Below are 25,624 nucleotides of genomic sequence, written 5' to 3'. Positions count from 1 at the left end.
AAGAAGGCTGAGCGCCGAAGAATTGATGCTTTTGAACTGTGGTGTTGGAGAAGACTCTTGAGAGTCCCCTGGACTCCAAGGGGATCCAACCAGTCCATTCTGAAGGAGATCAACCCTGGGATTTCTTTGGAGGGAATGATGCTAACGCTGAAACTCCAGTATACTTTGGCCACCTCATGCGAAGAGTTGACTCATTGGAAAAGACTCTGATGCTGGGAGGGATTGGGGGCAGTAGGAGAAGGGGACAACTGAGGATGAGATGGCTGGATGGCATCATGGACTCGATGGATGTGAGTCTGAGTGAACTCCGGGAGATGGTGATGGACAGGGAGGCCTGGCGTGCTGCGATTCATGGGGTCGCAAAGAGTCGGACACGACTGAGCGACTGAACTGAACTGAGGCATTGATTTGCTCTCTGAATCTGGCAGCGTGGCTCCTGTGAAAGTGAAAGTGAAGGTGAAGTCACTCAGTCGTGTCCGACTCTTTGCAACCCCATGGATAGTAGCCTGCACCAAGCTCCTCCATCCATGGGATTTTCAAGGGAAGAAGTACTGGAGTGGGTTGCCATTTCCTTCTCCAGGGAATCTTCCCAACCCAGGGATCGAACCCAAGTCTCTCACATTGTAGACAGACGCTTTACCGTCTGAGCCCCAACCTCCAAAAGAAAAATGACACCTTGAAAGCCTCCTAACTCTTTGTGTATTTCTTCACTTGTCCATTTTACAAGGCACCGTTTCCTAGCTATGCTCTTTCTTAGGTACATATGAAAGAGACATACATAGCTTCAGCTAAGCAGACCAAAGAAAGTGACTAATCTCTGTTTGCTGTGATCCTTTTTGTTTAGTTTTGCTCTTTGGCTGGTTAATGAAGTTTTGCTTTCTCTTTTTCGTAGTGAATGTATAAATTGAAGGAATGTATAGAAGCATTTTTTTCTTTAAAAAATATGAATAACCCCTACTGATTTCTAGGGGAAATTGGTCCTCAAAATTTGGCCAGAAGAAGCACTGCATCTCCTTCGTCACAACCCACCCTTATTCCTCTGTGTTTAGTTTCTTTGGGTTGACGGCTTACTTTGTGACTATGCCGCTCAGGGACTGTGAATTTAGATAAGAGTCCTGTGCTCTTGGATATTCAGAGCTCATTTCAGAACTGAATGAAGTAATCAGATTTATGGCCTAAGTATAATAAAACTCACTCAGTTCCTGTTGTGAAATAATGAATTTAAGATTGTGTCAGCCTCATGGATTAAACTTCAAAGTTCTGACTTTATTATTTCTTAATTACCAAAAGTCCACTTTATTCTGACAGTTTTTACATTTAGCTAGTAGGGATACAAGTGCTGTCTTCCCGCTGGGTCTCAGTGGTCTGCATGGGCCTCAGTGGTCTGCAACTGAAGGGAGGGAATTTAGGTCCCAAAGGTTAGCAGGCATACAAAAGGAAAAAGAGACTTGTCATCTTTTCTAGTTCTATGGAGACAATAAAAACTAACAGGAGGAATGAAAAAGAACTTTCTGTCTCATACTTTGTGTTGCTCAGCCTGCCAGGAAAAAGTCTGTCATATCATTTTCTTAGGGATATAGCAGTCAAGATCAGACGAAGGAGTAGGAGGAGAGTATTTAACCTTATCTATGAAGATTAAATCTGTCAACTGGGTTTCTGAAATTTTAGGGAAAACTTTATAAGCAATTCAGGCATATTTTATAGCTTGGAAGCAAACTGAGGGCACTGATCTGATGGTAGTACAAGTATTTTTCGTACTTAATGGATCCTCTCACTTTCTGAGGTATTTAAGGCTCAGGCCAAAAACGTCCCAGACCGTAGGCATGTGCGTATTGCTAACAGTGAACCCTTCTGACTGTGTATGGGCTCAAGAAATCCAGTTAGGATCCTTTAATAGTCCTGATATTTGGAGATTAAGTTCTCCCAAATATTTGCAAGGAAAGTTACACTCTAATTCCTCAAAGGTAAGAAAACCTAGTTTACAAAATAGAACATCAGAAACTCAACCTTGGTTCTGCGAAATTGTCAGTGATTTGTTTGAGAATATGATACCGTGGATTTCCAGACGTTGAGGTCACTATTCCAGTTCCCTTTTAACCTGGACAAACACAATCCCAACATTTATAGGTTCATCCAGTGTAATGACTAAAATTGATTGCCAGATAAAGTATCCAGTAAATCTGTCCCTAGGCAGAATAATATGTATAAAATAAAAACAGAAAATTTGAAGTACTTGTTTGAATTATCAGGCAAAGTATTTTCATCTAAGGTATGAGGGAGTTTTCATGTACACTAAATTGTTCAGACTGGTATTAATTGAATTTATTGCATAATGACTAGCTTTCAGTTTTACTTGAGAAGTCATGGTTGGTTTTAAAGAGAAATAGGAAGGCATTCAGGATATTTCTGGTAGACATGCATCTATAATTACCATAAACCTTGGGAATTTTTATAGGGAAGCTATATCCATGCTCTCCATTTCTAAATCATGTGATGTGTTTGAAGTCAGGGTAAAAAATGACAGCCTGCTTTCCAGAAAATTCTCTGTATTTTTATCCTTGTTTCTTAAACGTGAGCTAAATGGTCAAAATGGTATGAGACATAGTTATCGTCTCTGTGCCTGTAAATGTCAAGGATGAGACAAAGCTAAGATAAGCCATTTACTATTGCAGCCAAATCACAGTCCCCTTCCTCACTCTAGCCTTTTTCCTGCTTTCTGAAGAGAAACTCAAAGCAGTGCCTGTGGCAGGCCATGCTGTGTTAGCACCGTAAACCTCAAATCTTCCAACCTTCTGTGTCTCCTCATACCCAAGGCCAACAGGAATGCTCTGGAGGGCCAAAGAACATCAGCCTTGTGGAATTTTATCCATGGGCATTTTGGCCATGTGTGGGCCCTTATCATAGCCCTTAGAGGCCGTGCTGTCTCCGGATTCTCAAGCATGGTGATTGCCATTCTCTACAAGAATCTATTTCTATGATGTTACTTTGAAACTTGATTAGTTTTTTTAAAAAATTCTGTTTATACATTTTTGACTGTGATTAAGACTTGATTTTTGTCTTTGCTGCGCTGAGTGGGAATTCTCTAGCTCCAGGAGCTGCTCTTCCCTGAGGTGCAGGTTCCTCATTGTGGCGGCTTCTCTTGTTGCAGAGCGTGGGTTTTAAGCGCATAGGTTTCAATAGTTGTCTCGTGTGAGCTCAGTAGTTGTGGCACTCCAGCTTAGTTATTCTGCGGCATGTGGGATCTTCTTGGACCAGGAATCAAACCCATGTCCCCTGCGTTGGCAGGCAGGTTCTTAACCACTGGACCACCAGGGAAGTCCAAACATTGGTTAATTTTTGTTCCAAGCAGAATTACAAGTAGGGAATATGTTGACATGCTTGAAGAGAATGTTCCTGATTTCTCTTTCTTGGGCAATCCTTGTTTTCACAGAAACCCCATCCTGTATCAGTACTTTTTTTCCTTTTTCTATGTTATTCCCATCATAGCCAAAGCCTTCATTATCAGCCTCCTGAAATGTCATATTTTGGTGGTCTAGCTTTTTGAAATGTAAATGGCTTCTTTTCACAAAAAAGGAAGTCCCAGTTTTGAACTAACAGATCTCTTTCTCCCAGGATTGATGGGGGCGAGAATCTAACCTTTCCTGCTATTTATTTAACCAAGTCTCATAAATGACCCATTTCTGCTCTATTTATGTTTGTTCTTTTTTCGCCTAGATCAAAGAGTTCTACTCATATCAAAATGAACCAGCAGCTATAGAAAATCTCAAGAGAGGCCTGGCTAGCCTATTTCAGATGCAGTTAAGCTCTGGAACTACCAATGAGGTACTCAGTAATATTATTAAGCATCTAGAATCTTATTTGTTAACATAGTTACTAAAATTGTTTATATGGGTTTCTATTTGGAGAAATTCAGTAAAAAAAAAAAAAATTTACTCCTATGGTAATGATTAGAAAAGGTGAGTTGGATAGTTGTCTCATTTATATATGAAACAAATCATCCTTTACCCTAATTTGTATTTGAATACAGGGGAAAGGAAATTAGAATCACCTATACTAAGGAGACCTATAGAATGACTGAATGATCAGTTCAGTTCAGTTCAGTCGCTCAGTCATTTCTGACTCTTTGTGACCCCATGGACTGCAGCACACCAGGCTTCCCTGTCCATCACCAACTCCTGGAGCTTACTCAAACTCATGCCCATTAAGTTGGTGATACCACCCAACCATCTCATCCTCTGTCGTCCCCTTCTCCTCCTGCCTTCAATCTTTCCCAGCATCAGGGTCTTTTCAAATGGTCCGTTCTTCTCATCAAGTGGCCAAAGTATTGCAGTTTCAGCATCAGCATCAGTCCTTCCAATGAATATTCAGGACTGATTTCCTTTAGGATGGACTGGTTGGATCTCCTTGCAGTCCAAGGGACTCTCAAGAGTCTTCTCCGACACCACACTTCAAAAGCATCAAATCTTTGGTGCTCAGCTTTCTTTATAGTCCAACTCTCACATCCATACATGACTACTGGGAAAGCCTTAGGTCTGAGTAGACAGACCTTTGTTGGCAAAGTAGTGTCTCTGCTTTTTAATATGCTGTCTAGATTGGTCATAACTTTTCTTCCAAGGAACGAGTGTCTTTTAATTTCATTGCTGAATTATAGGGACCCCAAAAACCTTGGAGAACATTCCAGTGACCTCACTGTGCATCCCTTTGCCATAGGAAGGTTATAAAAATAAAGACTCCCTGGATTCACTGCAGAGATTCTGGTTCAGTAGATTAGCATCTGTATTTTAATAATTTTCTTAGCTAATGTAGGTACAGTCAGTTTGAGAAACTACTAGTCTATATGAACCCTTCCATTTAATAGACGAAAACAAAGGCCAAGTGACAGAAGTTTAGTGGCTCCCCAAGTATTATATCTAAAGCGGAGCTGAGTCCAAGTTTTCTTGTCTGAATTCAGCCAGTTCATGAGCTGGTAAGAAAATCTGATGGCAAGCCTGGGCCAAGAGAATGCTGGTTAGCTTGCTGAAAAGACTGAGGGTAGAAAGACTGGCTTATAGAGACCAAAGGGATGCCTCAGAGAAGCTATACAGAGTCAATATTGAGATGTATACTGTGATGTGCCTTATGGTAGGCTGAATTAATGCCGCAGGTTTTAAAGGACTTAGCTCATCAAAGCATGTGTGTGTTTGCATGTATACGCGCACACACACACACACACACACACACAGCCTACACATAGTATTAAAAGTCAACTCCCCTCACCCCATAATTATCCATCTGAGTGATTTTGACTGTGACTAGGTCATTTTTGGGGGTTCCAAAATCACTGTAGATGGTGACTGCAGCCATGAAATTAAAAGACTTTTGCTCCTTGGAAGAAAAGTTATGACCAATCTAGACAGCATATTAAAAAGCAGAGATATCACTTTGCCCACAGGGTCTGCCTAGTCAAAGCGATGATTTTTCCAGTAGTCATGTATGGATGTGAGAGTTGGGCTATAAAGAAAGCTGAGCGTCAAAGAATTGATGCTTTTGAACTGTGGAGTTGGAGAAGACTCTTGAGAGTCCCTTGGACTGCAAGGAGATCCAACCAGTCCATCCTAAAGGAAATCAGTCCTGAATATTCATTGGAAGGACTGATGCTGATGCTGAAACTGCAATACTTTGGCTTGATGTGAGGAACTGACTCATTTGAAAAAACCCTGATGCTGGGAAAGATTGAAGGCAGGAGGAGAAGGGGATAACAGAGGATGAGCTGGTTGGATGGCATCACCGACTCAATGGACATGAGTCTGAGTAAGCTCCAGGAATTGGTGATGGACAGGGAAGCCTGGTGTACTGCAGTCCATGGGGTTGCAAAGAGTTGAACGTGACTGAGCAACTGAACTGAACTGAACTGAAGCCACTTGTCCAATTCCTATTAGACATTAGACAGAAGTAGGAAATCATTTATTATTCCTGGGGCAATAAGAATGTGCTCATAAGACTCAAAGAGGATGGAAAGGAATCCACATGCTGCGGGAAACACTGAATTCTTCTGTCTTCCTATCTTGTCAGAGAAAGGAGTCCTGCATGACGTATTAGAACCCCAATTTTTAAGCTACTTGCCACTGGAATTCAAATGGTTCATGTGAGAATCCCATCTGAAACATTGTATTTTGGCTTTTCCTTTTAGGCAGACATCTCTGGAGATTGTAAAGTGACCTACCAGGCTCACCAAGACAAAGTGACCAAAATTAAGGCTTTGGATTCATGCAAAATAGAGAGGGCTGGATTTACGACCCCACATCAGGTATGCTCGCTATCACTTTCTTTGAGGCAACCAAGTTCTTTTTGTAGAGATGATTCAGCAATAATAGGTGAATAAAGCAGCAATATAATTTGGGAACACTTGTAATTTTTAGTTTAGGGTATAGTATTATATAATATCAAATGAATGGATTTATTTTAATATACTGTAGGTTTGTGTATTGAAGGAATATGAAAGGAGCGTTCTTGTGAAGATGAAAAGATAATTTGCTATTTGGCTTGATTCAAAGATAAAAAGCTAATTGCTTGTTACAACCACATTTATTTATTTAGGTCTTGGGTGTCACTTCGAAAGCCACATCTGTCACTACCTATAAGATAGAAGACAGCTTTGTTGTAGCTGTGCTCTCAGAAGAGATACATGCTTTGAGGCTGAATTTTCTACAATCAATAGCAGGCAAAATAGTATCAAGGTAAGATAATGCTTAAATTTTCTTTACTGTTCTTTAATGTATTATTAAAATTTTAAAATATATATGCATATATATACATGCACATGAACTAATATATTTATTACTTCCTCATTTTGACTGTGAGCTCCTTTAGAACAATGATTATATCTTGTTCATCTTTATTTTTCATATTATTTATAATAGTATATGGCATGAAATAAATACTTAATGTTTTAAAATAGGACTTCATTAAAAATAGTTTATTAAATAGAATTTAAATTTTAAAAAGGCAAACACTTTGATTCATTCTTATTTATTTTCTGATTTCTCTATCAAATGCTTTTAATGTTTAGATTTAAAAAGTGGCATTTGCAAAGATTTAATAGCATATTTTCCTTATTGCTTCTACATAGAAAACTATACAAAAGTAAAAGTCATAAATGCATAGAGACAATTATAAAGATGTTCATCATAATGTTGTTTACAATACATTTTAAATATATGATGTAATCTGAATGTCCTGTACTTAATTAGTAGATGTGTTTTATACTTTGCCTTATTCATACTATATAGTATTATAATATATGTATAGCAATATATCAGTGTGGCTAAATCAGTGCAGTTTAGTATTTGTAACATGGTATTAATAAATATATACATATATTAAAAAAAGTGGCATTTGTGTGTTCTCTCCTCAAGATTATTTTTTTGTCATTATTGTTAATAAACACAAAAATGTTCCATTGTAAAGTGATATGACAGAATTTTTGCTGCGATTTATAGTACTTACATATTCAAAACTGTTATTTCAATTTGAGAAAATTTCTCTGGTCAGAATAGTTCTCACAGGCTAAAGGACTAGAATTTCAAATCTAAGAGTATGTCTTACTTTCAGATTTTAATTTAGAATAACACATCCTAGCATTAAATGTAAGTTATATCTTCTGCTATTATTTCTCAAATATTTCTTCTGAAGTAACCCTAATGTCAGAGGTAAATGGTTAAAATCTTGGTAGAAATGCCTCAAACCACAAATGCTTGAAATTTTATTGAAGTCTCCTCTGGATTAGAACCTTGCATTCTACTTTGTACTACATCCATCTTGTTTTCATATAAAACTAATATTTTAAATTTAGGTTTATCGGGATTCCATTGTTCTATAACACACCACTCCAAACTTAGTAGTATAAAAAGCAGCAATCACTCTATTATTTTCTCTCATAATCGTGATGCTTGCCTTGATCCTGCTAGGCATGCCTTGCTTGGTGTGTGCTGTGCGGTTGCAGAGCTGGTTCACAGGCTGCTCCCTCACCTATCTAGAGTCTGGGCTGGAGATTCACATTAGGCTCCTCACTGCATCTCTCTATCTCTATGTGGCCTCTCAACATGGTAGCTTCAGTAGCCAGACTTCTTACACAGTATGTGCTGCTAGCATGCCAGATGAAAGCTGAATTCCCTTTTGTGACTTATTGTTGGTCAGCCACCCTGTCGTGTCTGACTCTTGGTGACCCCATTGATTGCAGTACGCCAGGCCTCTCTGTCCCTCACCATCTCCTGAAGTTTGCCCAAGTTCATGTCCATTGCATCAGTGATGCCATTCAGCCATCTCATCCTCTGATGCCCTCTTCGCCTTCTGCCCTCAATCTTTTGCAGCATCAGGGACTTTAGTGATGAGTCAGCTGTTCACATCAGACGACAAAAATACTGGAGTTTCAGCTTCAGCATCTATCTTTCCAATGAGTATTTCGGGTTGATTTCTCTTAAGACTGACTGGTTTGGTCTTGCAATCCAAGGGACTCTCAAGAGTCTTCTCCAACATAAAAGGACTTAGCCTTACAAGCCATATATTGAAACTTCTACTGTTCTCCACAAGTCCTGGCAGTCACAGAGTCCTGCCCAGGTTTAAGGAGAGGGATGTAGACTCCACCTTTTGAAGGGAGAGAAGCAAGCTACTGAAAGAGCATATCAGATTATTGAGGCCATATTTGGAAAACAAGATTTCCTAATTGTCTTAGTAAGTGACGTGTGGTTGTCCTGAAGATATCATTTTTCAGAGAGCTGGGCTAAAGCCCAAAGAGGTAACATCATATATCTTGCTCAGCATCCAGGCAAATTTTCTTTCCTCTAGTCACTTGTCATAATATTTTGAAATCCCAGGCTTAAACTTTCAAAGCTTTGAATAAAATTGTTGCTCCAGAAAAGTTTCATAATTATCTTGAGATTTCTGTTACTGCTGGAGATCTCTCAGTTTGAAAGACATGGCCTTATAGAGTTTGAATACATTAGTATCTTGTTTGCCAAAAGAATGACAATTAATCACTTGTTCACTCAAAAGGAGGCCGCTGATGTGGTATTTCTCTTCCTTGGTTATGCAGGCAGAAACTGGAGCTGAAAACCACGGAAGCAAGCCTGGGACTGAAGCCGGGAAAGCAGGTTGCAGCCATCATTAAAGCAGTTGATTCGAAGTACACGGCCATTCCCATTGTGGGCCAGGTCTTCCAGAGCAAGTGCAAAGGATGCCCTTCTGTAAGTGTGAGCCACAGTGCTGTGTGGCCAAATCATGGAATAATCATGGCCTACAATTCTGTTTTCCTTTCTGCAATGGAAGCTTCAGTTAATTTATAAGGAAAGTTTACACAGAACTTCCAGCCACCACTGAGTTATAATGGCAGTAGCCTAATAATATGCCATAATAATTAACAAATGACTACCACGTCCACTAAGTTCAAATAAAAACTGTTATGACTTGAAGGCAGCTTCCTCAAAGCAGACCTCAGAATGCAGTGGGGATAAGCCTGACGAAGTTAGGGGAAGCATACGGCATTGAGAGCATAGACAGTGGCCTGAATCCTGAAAGTTCTGCCTCTTGGGAGTAATATTTCCAGACTTCCCAGGTGGCTCAGTGGGTAAAGAATCCACCTGCAGTACAGAAGATGCAAGACATATGAGTTGGATCACTGGGTCGGGAAGATCCCCTGGACGAAGACATGGCAACCTACTCCAGCATTCATGCCTGGGAAATCCCATGGACAGAGAAGCCTGGTGGACAAAAGTCCATGGGGTTGCAAAGAGTAGGACACAACTGAAATAACTGAGCACACACACAGTACTATGTCCACAGGTGAAATGTTTTACTGAGCTCAGTGTTCTGAGAGCTGCTAGGAGGACTAGAAATGGATACCAAGCTCCTCACCTAAATCAGGAATACTTATTTACCACACACCCCCACCTCCACTACTGTTACAGCCAGAAATGAGCACACCCCCAAGGCTAAGTGTGTGAGTGTGTGTGTCTGTGTGTGTGTGCAGGTGTGAGTGTATCCGTATGTATTTGTAAGTGTGTGTGTAATATTTTTAATCTAATAAAGAATAATTTCTTTTGTTGCATAAATCAGTTGTGATGTATGGCCACAGGTATGACTCTGGGTTCCAGCACTTCCTAATACTTAACCCTTGGCTTCAGGCTCTGTTTGTAGCTACCATAAGATGCTTTTCCCTTGGCCATTATTAGTGTTCAAAAAAGTGGAATCATCAAGAGCTAATACCAGAATTTGCTTAAAGTGTAAGGCACCAATTCCTTTTTAGTTTCTCAAATATATCAAAATTGAGTGAAGGGGAAAACAAAATGAGACAAAACTAATTGTTCTCAAATCTTGTTTCTTCTTTTTTTCCCCACAAATTATCTAATGTTCCAGTGTCATCTTCTGATGTCATATGAGATGGAAATTATTTAGAAAGGTGACTAATGAAACCAGTGATCTTTTCTTATTCTGTTAATTTCTCTCCCCATAGTTATCAAATATTATGAGCCATCTAAGATTTCTCAAAACTATTTCTCCATTATTATAGGAAAGGTTTATGTCTTTGGTTTGCTTATTCAATGTCAGAATAATGTCACCATTGCAACTCTTTAAAGAAAAAAATTCTGACTTAACACAACACTGATGTGATCTCTGCCCTCAGAAACAACGCAGTAAATCTAGCTAAGTACAACTGGACTATTTTTTTTGACTATCCTCTTAATATTAGATAACCAAAAGGGATTTGAAAAGAGCAAAATATATATCTGTTGTTATTGGAAGGAATGAATAATTTAAAAACTGGTAGCATGTAGATTATGCAGAGTTAAGAGTTCAGTTCAGTTCAGTTCAGTTCAGTCACTCAGTCATGTCCGACTCTTTGCAACCCCATGAATCGCAGCACACCAGGCCTCCCTGTCCATCACCAACTCCTGGAGTTCACTCAGACTCACATCCATCGAGTCAGTGATGCCATCCAGCCATCTCATCCTCTGTCATCCCCTTCTCCGGTCACTAATGGGATTTAATGCATTTTTTTTTTTACAACTAGGGGAGAAATGGTAAACTATGAAAAATAAGGTTTTGAACTTTTTTCTAAGCCAAAAGATGTTATTGATCAGAACTATTTACTATTTTTAAAACCACAGCGGCATAACAGTACTGTATATGAGGATTACCTTTATCTAAATGCCACTCTACTTAACACAGAAATATGAAATGAACAGTTCAGATCTCAGCAAGATGTTTTACTATTACTAGTATTTCATCCAAACCATAAAATAAAGAGAATAGGGAGATCGAATTATTATAAAAACTGGTTTTCAATAAGGTTTCAGTTAATAAGAAATATGACACAATTCTTCAGCAGTTCTGATGATTTTTCCCAACAGAATAGCCTGTTGTTAATGAAAATTCGACATAATTTCACTATGGTAGTCAAAGCCTGGCCTCAGACATAATTCCTTTGTGTAACCATGGAATGACCTATATGGCCGGAATCTTGAGGTATCTTCATTTGAGCTAAGTTCTAATCGACAAAAAGCGTCCTCTTGAGAGGACTTGTGCACTGGTCAGCAGGCCTCTGTATTTGCCTCTGAGAGTCACAGCAATGTGACAGGGGCAGGGGCAGGGGCAATCAGATATACGGAGGTAAGATACAAAGAGCTTCTTTTGCTTGTCGGATACAAGGAAAATTTTATTTCTGGAGAGAACATTCTTTATAAACACAGATGTTCAGAATTATGAGTGTGGTCTGGGCCTGTGGCCGTGTTTTGCAGCTCTCAGAGCATTGGCAGTCCATCAGAAAACACCTGCAGCCTGACAACCTCTCCAAGGCTGAGGCTGTCAGAAGCTTCCTGGCCTTCATCAAGCACCTCAGGATGGCAAAGAAAGAAGAGATCCTCCAAATTCTAAAGGCAGAAAACAAGGAAGTACTGTAAGTTCCCTGAACATTTCCTGGGGTTGTCTATAAGAAAGTATTTCTGGATTGCTGTTTATTAAGCAGGTAAAGATCCCTTTTTAATCGGCTGCCTCACCTTCAAATCAGTTGTTTGGCTATTTCACATTTGCATTGAACAGTTATACCTCAGTGCAGTAACTCAATGGTTAATTGGCCAGAAATGCAAGTTTTCAGCAGTGACTCAGAGTGAACATTTTATTTTGAACATTTTGTTCATGAGTGTAAATCAGGTCTAGATTGGTACATAGATAGGGGGAGGGTAGAACTTTGATGTAATACCACAGTGCAGGTGCTGCCACACTCTGCTGAAATTGTGTTCCAAGAGCTATTAATTGACACTCAGAAAGAGTTCAGAATTGATTATGAAAACAAACAAAAAAACAGTATGATTTTTTCTATTAAAAATGATCTTTCATTAAAGATACAGTGATGATCCTCATAGAAGCCTTGTTTTGAAGAGAAAATTGAGAACTGAGATAAATAGCCAAAAGAATCCAGAGAAAAGAAATATGTATATCATTTGAGTATACAGTGGAAGAGTACCTTATTTTGCATCCACAATAAAGAGAATTGACAATTCTCAAACTTACGTTGTAAATACCAATACAAATACACTTTCTAAATAGAAGTGTTTTGGTCTGTAAAACAAAATTTATCTGCAACTACAAATTCAACTGTTTAACACTAATTATCCTAATTGATGATATAGAACATGGCTCAGTTAGTTTGACAAACAGTGGAAACTAGCCATTAATAGTCAAAAGTATAAAATGGCCAAGTTACACCCCTTCCCACAAACACACAACACACACAGCAACAGTCAGTGGTCACTGAGTTCAAAGGACTTGATTACTGAAGAATAAGAAAATTTAGCTTTTTTCCTGAGAAGATTGCTTATTCTTGATTGTAATGTTATTGACTTGACTTAGGGGATTAAAAAATTGATATGAATTCCATATGACTACTAGTTAGTTGGATACTGTCTTCAAAAATAAACATTTAAACTGAGTTAAATATATGCAAAATCATAAATTCTCAGACTCTGTTTTAATCATAGAACTTAAGGATATATTTTAGAGTGACTTATCTTTTTGTCAAAAAAAAATTACTGACAAAAACAGTGCAAAATTTGGGTTAACTTAGACACTAAACCTCTTTTTGAGTGTGCAAGTAATTTGTATGGCATGATCCTCCTAATATTTTCAATATAGTAAGTGTCCCCATGAATCCAGCACCAACTCTTGGTGACTGCACTCTCATCCTCTGTATCCATCCCCATGCATCAGAGTCTTTTCCAATGAGTCAACTCTTCGCATGAGGTGGCCAAAGTACTGGAGCTTCAGCTTTAGCATCAGTCCTTCCAAAGAACACCCAGGACTGATCACCTTTAGAATGGACTGGTTGGATCTCCTTGCAGTCCAAGGGACTCTCAAGAGTCTTGTCCAACACCACAGTTCAGAAGCATCAATTCTTCGGCGCTCAGCTTTCTTCACAGTCAAACTCTCACATCCATATATGACCACTGGAAAAACCATAGCCTTGACTAGACGGACCTTTGTTGGCAATATTACATATAAGTTTCCTTAAATATATTCCAAACTTACATGACCTTGAAAATCCCTCTTCTTAAAGCATTTTGTAGGATTAGTGTTACATGAAAGCACTTTAGAAAACACTGTAATTAAGACCCATGTATTCCAGAGTCAGAAAAAACTGAGTTCCAATCCTAGCTCTATTTTTACTAGCTATGGGACCTTGAACAAATGATTTGATATCTCTGAGTTTGTTTCCTTATGTATAGGGAGAATATTAGTATTAAACTGACAGAGATGTTAGGTGAGCTGATGGTATTAATAACTGCATATATTTATTGAGCATTTACAATGTGCCAAGCACTATTCCAAGTGTTTTACATAGATCATGTGATTTAATCCTCTTGACAACCCTAAAATAACCGCTCTTTATAGCCCCATGTTACAGATGAAGAAATTAAAGCAAAAAGAGGTTCCATTCAATTCAGTCACTCAGTCGTGTCCAACTCTTTGTGACCCCATGGGCTGCTGCATGCCAGGCTTCCCTGTCATTTGCTAACTACCAGAGCTTGCTCAAACTCATGTCCATTGAGTTGGTGATGCCATCAACCATCCAACCATCTCATTCTCTATCATCCCCTTCTCTTCCTGCCTTCAATCTTTCCCAGCATCAGGGTCTTTTCCATTGAGTCAGTTCTTCGCATCAGGTGGCCAAATTATTGGAGTTTCAGCTTCAGCATCAGTCCTTCCAATGAATATTCAGGAGTGATTTCTTTAGGATGGACTGGTTGGATCTCCTTGCAGTCCAAGAAACTCTCAAGAGTCTTTTCCAACGCCACAGTTCAAAAGCATCAATTCTTTGGTGCTCAGCTTCCTTTATGGTCCAACTCTCACATATGTACATGACTACTGGAAAAGCCATAGCTTTGACTAGATGGACCTTTGTTGGCAAATTAATATCTCTACTTTTTAATATGCTATTTAGATTGGTCATAGCTTTTCTTCCAAGGAGCAAGTGTCTTTTAATTTCATGGCTGCAGTCACCATCTGCAGTGATTTTGGAGCCCAAGAAAATAAAATCTGTCACTTTTTCCACTGCTTCCCCATCTGTTTGCCATGAAGTGATGGGGCCAGATGCCATGATTTCAGTTTTTTGAATGTTGAGTTTTAAGGCAACTTTTTCCACTCTCCTCTTTCACTTTCATCAAGAGGCTCTTTAGTTCTTCTTCACTGTCTGCCATAAGGGTGGTGTCATCTGCATATCTGAGGTTATTGATATTTCTCCCAGCGATCTTGATTCCAGCTTGTGCTTCCTCCAGCCCAGCATTTCTCATGATGTACTCTGCATATAAGTTAAATAAGCAGGGTGACAATATACAGCCTTGACGTACTCCTTTCCCAATTTGGAAAAGAGGTTGCATACCTAAAATAGCTAGTAGAGTGTTTGCAATACTAACACATAAGAAGTATTATCTCTCTCTCAGTCTGCTCCATTCCATGAGGTTTTGTTAGGGCCAAAATGGTATAGTACAAGAATATCTTTTTTAAAATATGTATATATATATATATATATATATATAATGCATTAAATACATGTATGTATCTGTTATGTAGATGTGGAATGAAATATATACAGACATCTTATGTTCATTAGTATAGCAACTAGTTTCAGAAATATTATCATCCTAAGACTCAACCAATCAGAGATTCTTGATGAGTGGACTATGTACCTAGCACTTTCCTGTAGAAGTTTCTCTCTACTCACAACTAATTGTTGTGATTGAACTTGAACTATGCTTGTGTGCACGCTAAATTGCTTGTTATGTCTGATGCTTTGTGATTCTGTGGACCATAGCCCACCAGGCTCCTCTGTCCATGGGATTCTCCAGGCAGAAATACTGGGGTGGGTTGCCTTGCCCTCCTCCGGAGGACCTTCCTGACCCAAGGGTCAAACCCGCCTCTCTTACCTCTCCTGCATTGGCAGGCAGCTTCTTTAGCACTAGCACCACCTGGGAAGTCCGAACTTGAACTGTACCATGGTGCTTTTTATGTTTTTAAAAAATGAGCAGAAATTTCTCTTGGATAGAAATGAAAGTTAAAAGAATGTCCCATCTTTCCACTGAATGATACTACCTTAGTTATGCATTTAAGAAATGTATATAGTTGCAAAGCTAATTAGAAAAAGAATTGATTTGGGAGACCATAGCTTTTATATATTAATTATGGAGAAAAGAATTTTAACCTAATTTGTGATATTATTTATATAATTTTATTTACAAACCTCCAAATTATATTTGGCTTAGGGTAATACAGTAAAATTAATCTGTATATTCTGAGGGTACATTGAGTGAGAAAGAAGGGAGTTAAGAGAGAGGCTTAAAATAAAATGGGGTAATGTCTTTCAGAGAAAGCTGTCACTTTTTTTTGTTTAAATAAAAAATTTTCACTTCTTTAGCAAACTCAAACCAATGGGGTCTATGAATGGTAGCAATTCAAAATAATTTATTAAGCACCCTAAAGACTGATATCTATGACTGTGTTTTCTGTTGTAGACCCCAGCTAGTGGATGCTGTCACCTCTGCTCAGACACCAGACTCATTAGATGCCATTTTGGACTTTCTGGATTTCAAAAGCGCCGAGAGCGTTATCCTCCAGGAAAGGTTTCTCTATGCCTGTGCATTTGCCTCACATCCCAATGAAGAACTCCTGAGAGCCCTCACTGTAAGTCAGATGGACACTGCCAAAATTAAAGCTCTCAGCTGATCTTCAGAATTTAAGCAGTAATTAAAAGTTGCCAGCATCAAAATAAAGGCTGAAACTAGATCTTCTGGTTATTCATATTCAAATTCTATTAGACTGTTTTCTTTCATTAATCATTAATTATAACATAGATTATTTCACAAAGTAGAATATTTCACATAGTGTCTTCTTTGCAATTCCTCTAGATAACTTAAGCTATGTTTTATGGAAATTTAAAGATTATATTCACCTATCATGTAATGTGACATAGGACAAAATTTCAATTTCTGTCTTGGTTATACTTCACAATTTGACTTTAAAAGATTTATTTTGACTTCAAAAATCTTCATGCTATTTAATGTACAGTACACTGTATAACATATAATCATTATATGTTGTGTGTTGGGTTGGCCAAAAAGTTCCTTTGGGATTTTCAGTACATTATTACTGAAAAACCCCAATGAACCTTCACCAACCCAATACATAGAATTCTTCTGATACTGAAAAATTATATTGGAAGCAAAAGCTAGAGTTCTCTTGGACCCAAGGTTTAAAAACAGAAAGTGTACTTATTCACTTATGATTTAGGGGAATAATTCATAATCTTTTTGGAAAATAGGCTTGTTTGAAAATCTGATAGCATTAGTGAAGTCCCTCATTACCCACACATACAATTTTACAGACCATTTTTTTGATTTACTGATGCAGTGAATATAATCCATAAACTTCTCAGGAATTCACAGATCTATGTTAAAAATACCTGGAAAGACTTTACCAACTCTTCAGTTCAAAGCTAGATAGTGAATTTATGTGTCCCCAAAGCAAAATTCAGAGTTCGCAATCTAGAAATATGGAAACAGTTTCTTCAGGCTTTGGCTACTTTTGTTTCTTACTGAAAAATATTCCATGAAAATGTTTAAATGTTTTGGTAATCTGTTTTATCCCTGTTTGGCTAATAGAGTAAGTTCAAAGGTTCTTTTGGAAGCAATGACATCAGAGAATCTGTTATGATCATCATCGGGGCCCTTGTCAGGAAGCTGTGTCAGAATGAAGGCTGCAAACTGAAAGTAAGTGCAAATCCAATTTCAGTCACTGTATACATAGCTCCAAACCGTCCTATTTAACACTCGCGTGCTCACGACTGGTGTTCCTAATTCCTCTCACCCTACTCTGTTTTCACTACTTGCATGGCAATTATTGCTGTTGAACATACTTTATAATTCAGTTAATTATTATATGGATTCTTTATTCTGTCTCCCACTGAAATATAAGTTCACTGAAGAAATGGATCTTTGTTTATTCCCCACCAATTGCTTAAAATGGTGCCTGGTACATAGGTAAAGTTCAATAAATGCTCCCTGAAAGTGAATAGTCCAAGAATCCCCCATCAAGAAATATTTATTGTGTACCCACTGTGTACTGTACTCAACTTTGAATGATGTGTATACGTATATATGGTAAAGTTCTTGTTCTTCGATAGTACACTCTAAGGCTACCTCCTTGAGCAGACTATTATCCATAGTAAGTATGGTTTGCAGTTTTTGAGTTTTTATGGGAGAAATTTAGTTACTTCTAACTACTTTAGAACTTTGTATTTTATTTTTAATTTAATTTCCTCAAAGCTTCTCCACTTGCCTGAGTGGACTATCAATTTTAACATCTTCCTCATTAAATTATGACAAAACATTCACTTTTAAGCACAACTAAATATGGAAAATCTAAATGAATTAATATCGAACTCAACTCATCTTTCTGTAAGGCAAACAGGTTAAAGATGTTAAACATATACAAATATAATCTTTTTTCCATCCATGTTTATTATATAACCAGCTTTCAGACCGCATTTTACTTTTATTTCTGTTTCCTATTAATATGTGTTTTTGCTTATATTTTGATCTCACTGCATCCTAATTTCTTTTCTCCCCCAAATTTATATTTGGAAAAAAATTCAGACCTATGGAAAAGTTGTGAGGATAGCGTAATTCCATGAATATTTGTATACCTGATTCATCTAAATTTGACAGTTGTTAATGTATTATCCTATTTGAATTATCTTATTTCATTTTATATTATTTTGGTTGAACCCTTTGAGAGTAAGTTGCGTGCATCTGACATTTTACCCCTAAAGACTTTTACTTCTCATTACTTGAAGGCCATTGCATCTAGGCTTTTACAATGGACAAAATACATGTAGTTATATTTATTAAATTGTGAGTTCATACTGCTACCTCTAATTCTAATCCAGTTCTACAGGGTTCTTTCTCTCCTTCCATCATTCCATAATTATATCTTCCTTCTCCCACATTGAGAACCTTGGTTCTCAAGAACATTGATACTGTGATTCATTTGCTCAATCCTAAAACATGCACAAAATAGCTTTGGAGTTGTTACATGAATATCACTACAAAAAACAAACTATCTTAAGTAAAGTTCAAGACTTCACAATATTTTTGTCTTTAGAATATATTACATGAAAGGTATATAATCAGAGTACTATGCTCAAACATTACTTGGGTTAATTCTTTTTTATTTTCTTTCGTTCATTTATGTTATTAATCTGATATTTATTCATGTTCATTAGATTTTGTTTCGATTCAATTTTAGCATCCTTACATCTTATTTCATCTGTAACTTCATCTTATTTCTTGAATATATGAAATAGGAACATGATTTGAAAGTCAAAACTTGATTTTAAAAATATTCTCAAAGAGGTCTCATTCCCTTTCCTACCCTTCCACCCATTCTTACCTACTTTTTCTACGTAAGTGATATAATTAGTTTTGTGTTCTCTTTCCTGTTTCTTTTTGCAACAGTAAGCAGGTGTACACACACATTCTTATTCCTTTTTTTTTACACAAACTATAAACTTCTGTATATCTTATTGTTTCCACTTAACAACATATTCTGGAAATCAACCCATACTGGTTCACAGAGATCTTTCCCCTTCCTTTTACAGCTGCCTAGTACTCCGTTGTGTGTTAAACTGAGGCACCACAGTTTATTCTCCCATGTATGGTCATTAGGTGATGTCCACTGTTTTTGCTCTTTACAAATAATATTTAAATGGATAATCTTGGGCACACTTTCTCTTATTTTTGGAGCTATAGCTTCAGGGCTAGGGTACTGGATCAAAATGCAGATCTGTTAGATTTTTCCAAATTATCTTCCATGGGAATTATAACATTTTAGGTTCCCACTAGGATGCCTATTTCCCAATAGGCTCAATAACAATGTATGTTATCAAACTTTTGGGTTTTTAGAGTTCAGTCTGATAGTTGAGAAATAGGACTTCTTTATTACATTTAAACTTCAGCATCTTCATTCTATTTGAGGGTCACTACCCCCCATTTCTCCCGTGTGTGTGTGTGTGTGTGTGTGTGTGTGTACCTGAAGCCTACATATGACACTGAAGCCCCTAAAACATACTTAGTAACAAAGGTGAAATAGAGCCTATTTCTAATTTACTTTTCCATTAAACTATTAACTTATTAGTTAATAGTTTCTAGGCCAGAAAACAAAAGGCCTTTCCTGATTAAAGAATATGTTTGCAAAGTACCTGCTACACAGAAGGCATTCCAGAAAGGTTTTTTGAACAGTATGTCAGCATTAATGAAATTTGGAATTGAGTGGAAATGAGCACTCTTTAAATAGTTAGAACAAGACCTTACAGTTGAGTCCTAGGTGCTTTCACCATAGTTAATACAAAAGAAAAGGTGAATGCCACCAGTTAGGCACCTTCTAACCATTATTTTAGAATTTCAATGAATGGGCAAGTCTAGGAATAATCGATTACAAGGGAATTTTAAAAATGATCTTATACATTCAGGATGTGTTTAAAAGTAAATATGCCCATTGTTAATTATACTCATTGCTTCTTGCAGATATGTTAATGTATGTATTTAAAAAATAACAACAATACCTTTATCAAGCTGTGCTTCTTCATTTTCATTGTGTGCCTCAGTCAAGCAACCAGTGCAAAAGCTATAAAACTTGAGGCTGTTGTCTTGGACACAAGAGTGAAGCCAGTCTTACCCAAGCTTTGTTTCATGTGTGGCTACACATATGTCTGACGTAGGATGTGTTCTTTTAGGGAGTGGTAGAAGCCAAGAAGTTAATCTTGGCAGGACTTGAAAAAGCAGGGAAAAAAGAGGACATCATGATGTACCTGCTGGCTCTGAAAAATGCCCGGCTTCCAGAAGGCATCCCGCTCCTTCTAAAGTACACAGAGACAGGAGAAGGGCCCATCAGCCACCTTGCTGCCACCGCACTCCAGAGATACGATGTCCCTTTCATAACTGATGAGGTAAGTTCTCCAAGAATATTTGCAACCTTCACAAAAGGGAAACAAAAGCATGCCTAATCATGCTGCTGCTGCTGCTACTGCTAAGTCGCTTCAGTCGTGTCCGACTCTGTGTGACCCCATAGATGGTAGCCTACCAGGCTCCCCCATCCCTGGGATTCAACTGGCAAGAACACTGGAGTGGGCTGCAAACTTGTCTGAAGTCACCCTATTTCCTGCCCCAAACTAAGAATCTCTTTTTCCTGTTTAGAAATAACTTCAATTGGATTTAAGTCAGTTCTGAAGTAGCCTCACATTTTGAGTAGATATTATCCTATATCCTGAAGCATAAATATTGAAGCACCTTCTTTTACTTTAAGAAACAAATTCTTCTCTGAAATATCTTTATTTCCCTGGTGGCTCAGATGGTAAAGAATCTGCCTGCAATGCAGGAGACCCAGGTTTGATCTCTGGGTAGGGAAGATCCCCCTGGAGAAGGAAATGGCTTACCACTCCAGTATTGTTGCCTGGGAAATCTCGCAGACAAGAGGAACCTGATGGGTGACAGTCCATGGGGTCGCAGAATCAGACATGACTGAACAATTAACACACATAGACACACACACGTTTTAAGATGCTCTTAAATTGTTTGACATGGGAATAACCTGCTTAAGTGTGACCATTCAGGAAGCCATCCAAATTAAAAATTTTTTTAGGACAGAGAATGTTTACAAAGTATGAGATAAACTACCTGCTCAGAATGATGTTCTAAGTTTGCAGCTACATTGTTGATAGGCTGTGAAGTGTGATAATTAGGGTCATGAGTGTTTGAGACAGACAGACTTAGAGAGAGATTCTGGCTCAGTCTCTTCTTAGTTGTTTTTGTTTTGATGAGTTTCTTAATTCCTATGTATTTGAGAATAAGGTCAACATTTGAGAGAGAGAACAAGGCAGAGGGGAGTAGAATTGAAAGAAATATTTATAAATACCTAGTATAGAACCCCTATTGTTAGGTGATGCTAGTGGCTAATGAAATTAGTTGTTGCCACAGAATGTAATTATTTTGATGAATTTTCTTCAGTATTAACATTTTGTAAAAAAGATTTAAAAAAAAAGAAGAAAATCCTCTATTATAACCTATGGCGTTTGGATGATAATGATGTATCAGTGTCAGTTCAGTTCAGTTCAGTTCAGTCGCTCAGTCGTGTTCGACTCTTTGCGACCCCATGAATCGCAGCACACCAGGCCTCCCTGGTTCATCAAATGTAATACACATACCACTGAGATGCAGGATGTTGACAGAGGGGAGGTTGTGTGGAAGGGGGAGTGGGAAGGGATGGAGATCAGGAGGTATATAGGAACACTATACCTGCAGCTCTGGAGAAGGCAATGGCACCCCACTCCAGTACTCTTGCCTGGAAAATCCCATGGATGGAGGAACCTGGTGGGCTGCAGTCCATGGGGTCGCGAAGAGTCAGACACGACTAAGCGACTTCACTTTCACTTTTCACTTTCATGCATTGGAGAAGGAAATGGCAGCCCACTCCAGTATTCTTGCCTGGAGAATCCCAGGGACAGGGGAGCCTGGCGGGCTGCCATCTATGGGGTCACACAGAGTCGAACACGACTGAAGCGACTTAGCAGCAGCAGCAGCAGCATACCTGCAGCTCAGTTTTTCTGTGAACCTAAGATTTCTCTGAAAAATAGTCTATTAATTTTAAAAAGATGGAAAATTCTGAGGCACTTCATTGTAAGGAATATAGGTTCATCTAGTCCATCTCTTTCCAGAGGCCCTTTGCCGTATAGCAGTAGTACCTTTGAAAAATCTGTTAGGTAATACTATGATATGCTGCATAGCAGTCAAGACTCAGAAATCTCAGTTTCTCACATCTCAGCGTCTCATTAGCTATGGCTAATCCATGCTAAGGGAAAACGTGGCCATGATCTCACTATAGTAGTGGACTAAAGAGCGGGATAAGATATACCAGCTCTTAACTGCCTCAGCCCAGAAGTCACCCACAGAAATTCTGCTTACCGTCTGTTAGCCAGAACTATGGCCCCACCCTAAGTGCAAAGAAATGTGGGAAATGTAGAGGCACGTGTCTATTTTTATGAGCATGAACTCTTCCTGCCAAGGTATCAATTCATGAAATGAGATGTGAGCTAACCAAGCTTGAACATCTTGTCTACAGGTAAAGAAGACTATGAACAGGATATACCACCAGAATCGTAAAATACATGAAAAAACTGTGCGTACTACTGCAGCAGCCATCATTTTAAAAAACAATCCATCCTACATGGAAGTAAAAAACATCCTTCTCTCTATTGGGGAACTTCCCAAAGAAATGAATAAATACATGCTCTCCATTGTCCAAGACATCCTACGTTTTGAAATGCCTGCAAGGTAGGGAACAGCGCCCCTCTCTCTGCTTATCTGAGCTTGCTTGTATAATGATGTGATACACATGTGGCTGATAACAATGGTGTGGTCTTTATGCTGGGTTATGTTGCGTAAAACCAAAGAGTTTGCCAAATTTCCCATAAGAGAAGTATTTAGCAGGCCAGGTTAAACTTTGCCTTGGCACTATGATTTGGAACTCTGGATATAGTTTTTTTCACTCTAGGTATTCTGTTCGGTCTGGTAATATCATATTGCCAAATGTTAGTGATGTTTTAAAATCCAACTACATTTTCAGTAGGACTGAAATCTTCTCTCAGCCTGACTTCATCCCTGGAGCAAAGCAGAAGAGAGCTAATCACTCACTCATATGCAGTCCCTGTGAATATTTGAGGACTGCTCTTTACCTTTTCTTCTCTATGCTAAAATCATATCACCTGGTGATTCTGGGGTGAACCCTGTAAGGAAACATTCTTCTTCTTCCTCTCAATGTTCTACATCAGACCTAGGTATGGATTTCTTTGGTAGATTATTTTCTTTTTTTGCTGTGCTGTTTAAATTTTATTATTACTGATGCAATTAATGTTAAGTAGTCAGGAATGGCAATATCTCAACACTAATTAGATAAGTAAATAAGATAGAGAAAAAAAAGTGAAAGTTTCTTGGTCGTATCCAACTCTTTGGGACCCCATGTACTATACAGTCCGTGGAATTCTCCAGGCCAGAATACTAGAGTGGGTAGCCTTTGCCTTCTCCAGGGGATCTTCTCAACCCAGGGATCAAACCCAGGTATCCCAGGTCTCCCATATTGCGGGCAGATTCTTTACCAGCTGAGCTACCAGGAAGCCCAAGGATACTGAAGTCCATAGCCTCTCCCTTAGAAGGGTAAGGCTTACTTAGAAAGAGACACTCAGGCTTCCCAGAGGGTGCTAGTGGTAAAGAACCTGCCTGCCAATGCAGATGAAAGAGTCCCTGGATTGGGAAAATCCCCTGGAGAAGGGCATGGCAACCCACTCCAGTGTTCTTGCCTGCAGAATTCCATGGACAGAGGAACCTGGTGTGCTATAGTCCATAGGGTTGCAAAGAGTCAGACACGACTGAAGTAACTTGGCACACACATTGCGTTTTACTGAGATGTTTCTTTTCTTTTTTATGGCCATGCTGAGTGGTTTGTGAGATCTTAGTTTCCTGACCAGGGATCGAACCCATGTCCCTTATGGTGGAAGCTCATGAAGTCCTAACTGTTGCACCACCAGAGAAGTCCCTTGTGAAGTGTCCCTTTAATTGAACATTAGACAACACTAGAGGGTATAGGAAAACATTTAAAGAAAGATTGGGCAGCCTCTCCAGTTTGGTACAATTTTCCTTAAAAGCATATACTATTTGACAATAGAACCACAGTGATTCAAAGAACATGTTGTTTTCCACTTCTGAGTTGTGCCCATCACTCAGCTTCAACTATATCATAGTTGGGTGTCCTCGCCTTGCTGTCATTTTGATACCAAACTAAACTTCAGATATCTGAGGAATGAAGGGGAAAACCCTCATCCTGATGCTGACACTCCAGCTGGCACCTCCCTAGTCTTGGAGTGGCACGAGGAAAATTTGGCCCCTTCTTTTTTCCACTGAGGATTTGGGTTCCTTCCAAACATGACTTGGGAAACAGCCATCACAATGCAGCTTTTTCCTTTTTTGTGTTACAGCAAAATGGTCCGTCAAGTTCTGAAGGAAATGGTTGCTCATAATTATGATCGTTTCTCCAAGAGTGGGTCCTCCTCTGCATATACTGGCTACGTAGAACGTGCGTAACCCAGAAAGGGGCTCTCCCTCCCTGCCCCATGCCCTGCTCAGTGTTGCTGTGACTGTTGTTAAATTTGTGGATTTTTTTTGTTGGTGTCATTAGGGACTTCCCATTCGGCATCTACTTACAGCCTTGACATTCTTTACTCTGGTTCTGGCATTCTAAGGAGAAGTAACCTGAACATCTTTCAGTATATTGAGAAAACTCCTCTTCATGGTATCCAGGTATCTCATTTTTCATTAATTTTGCTTATTTGACTATGTAAGCAGTTAGTGTGAAGTAGGATAAAATATATACTAATGATAACACTGCTGCTGCTGCTGCTGCTGCTGCTAAGTCGCTTCAGTCGTGTCCGACTCTGGCAACCCCATAGACGGCAGCCCACCAGGCTCCCCCATCCCTGAGATTCTCCAGGCAAGAACGCTGGAGTGGGTATGATAACACTATAGAATGTGTAAATTAATCATGGACCTATCATGTCATCCTGATTCCATCATCTGCAAGAGGCTGTGTGGTTTATGGTCCCAGAGAGTTTCAAATATGCAAACATCCATATTTTTTCAAAGGTACACATGTTCACAAAATTGAAATCATGCCAGTATTTCTCACATATGTTTTGCAAAAATATTTTGTTTTTACTCATAGATATATATATTCCTTGGAGCTCCAGATATTTAATTCTAGAATGTATTTCCTTCTCTTGGTGTTTCTATGGAGAGACTGATTCCTCATAATGAAAGCTCTCATAATAGAATATGGTTCTCCAAAGAGTTGATCTAATTTTTCTAATACTTCTAAGACAGAAAAGAATAAAGTGTAGGCATTTGACAACTGGCTGACTTCCATCCCTTTAGTTTTACCCCAAATTTGGTGACAATCTTTAAAGGCTTCCTAATTTCAAAATATACTCTGTTTTTACTTT

The 25,624-nt window shown here is 38.6% G+C and overlaps 1 protein-coding gene across 1 annotated transcript in view; it reads left to right on the top strand.

The window, feature by feature from the left end:
* The window catches only part of MTTP (microsomal triglyceride transfer protein), a 56,310-nt gene that overhangs the window by 11,494 nt on the left and 19,192 nt on the right, over positions 1 to 25,624 (top strand). Inside the window, exons 4-14 of the mRNA XM_042251207.2 lie at positions 3,715 to 3,822; positions 6,170 to 6,286; positions 6,577 to 6,716; positions 9,071 to 9,221; positions 11,772 to 11,929; positions 16,038 to 16,206; positions 17,184 to 17,291; positions 20,315 to 20,527; positions 22,696 to 22,907; positions 24,605 to 24,702; positions 24,805 to 24,926. Of these exons, the coding sequence (XP_042107141.1) occupies positions 3,715 to 3,822; positions 6,170 to 6,286; positions 6,577 to 6,716; positions 9,071 to 9,221; positions 11,772 to 11,929; positions 16,038 to 16,206; positions 17,184 to 17,291; positions 20,315 to 20,527; positions 22,696 to 22,907; positions 24,605 to 24,702; positions 24,805 to 24,926 (1,596 nt within the window). The remainder of the gene's footprint in view (positions 1 to 3,714; positions 3,823 to 6,169; positions 6,287 to 6,576; positions 6,717 to 9,070; positions 9,222 to 11,771; positions 11,930 to 16,037; positions 16,207 to 17,183; positions 17,292 to 20,314; positions 20,528 to 22,695; positions 22,908 to 24,604; positions 24,703 to 24,804; positions 24,927 to 25,624) is intronic.

The sequence above is a fragment of the Ovis aries genome, chromosome 6 (assembly GCF_016772045.2).
Source record: "Ovis aries strain OAR_USU_Benz2616 breed Rambouillet chromosome 6, ARS-UI_Ramb_v3.0, whole genome shotgun sequence".
Taxonomy (NCBI): Eukaryota; Metazoa; Chordata; class Mammalia; order Artiodactyla; family Bovidae; genus Ovis; species Ovis aries.
Note: the sequence above shows the minus strand (reverse complement) of the source record. Positions and strands in the feature narration are given on the sequence as shown.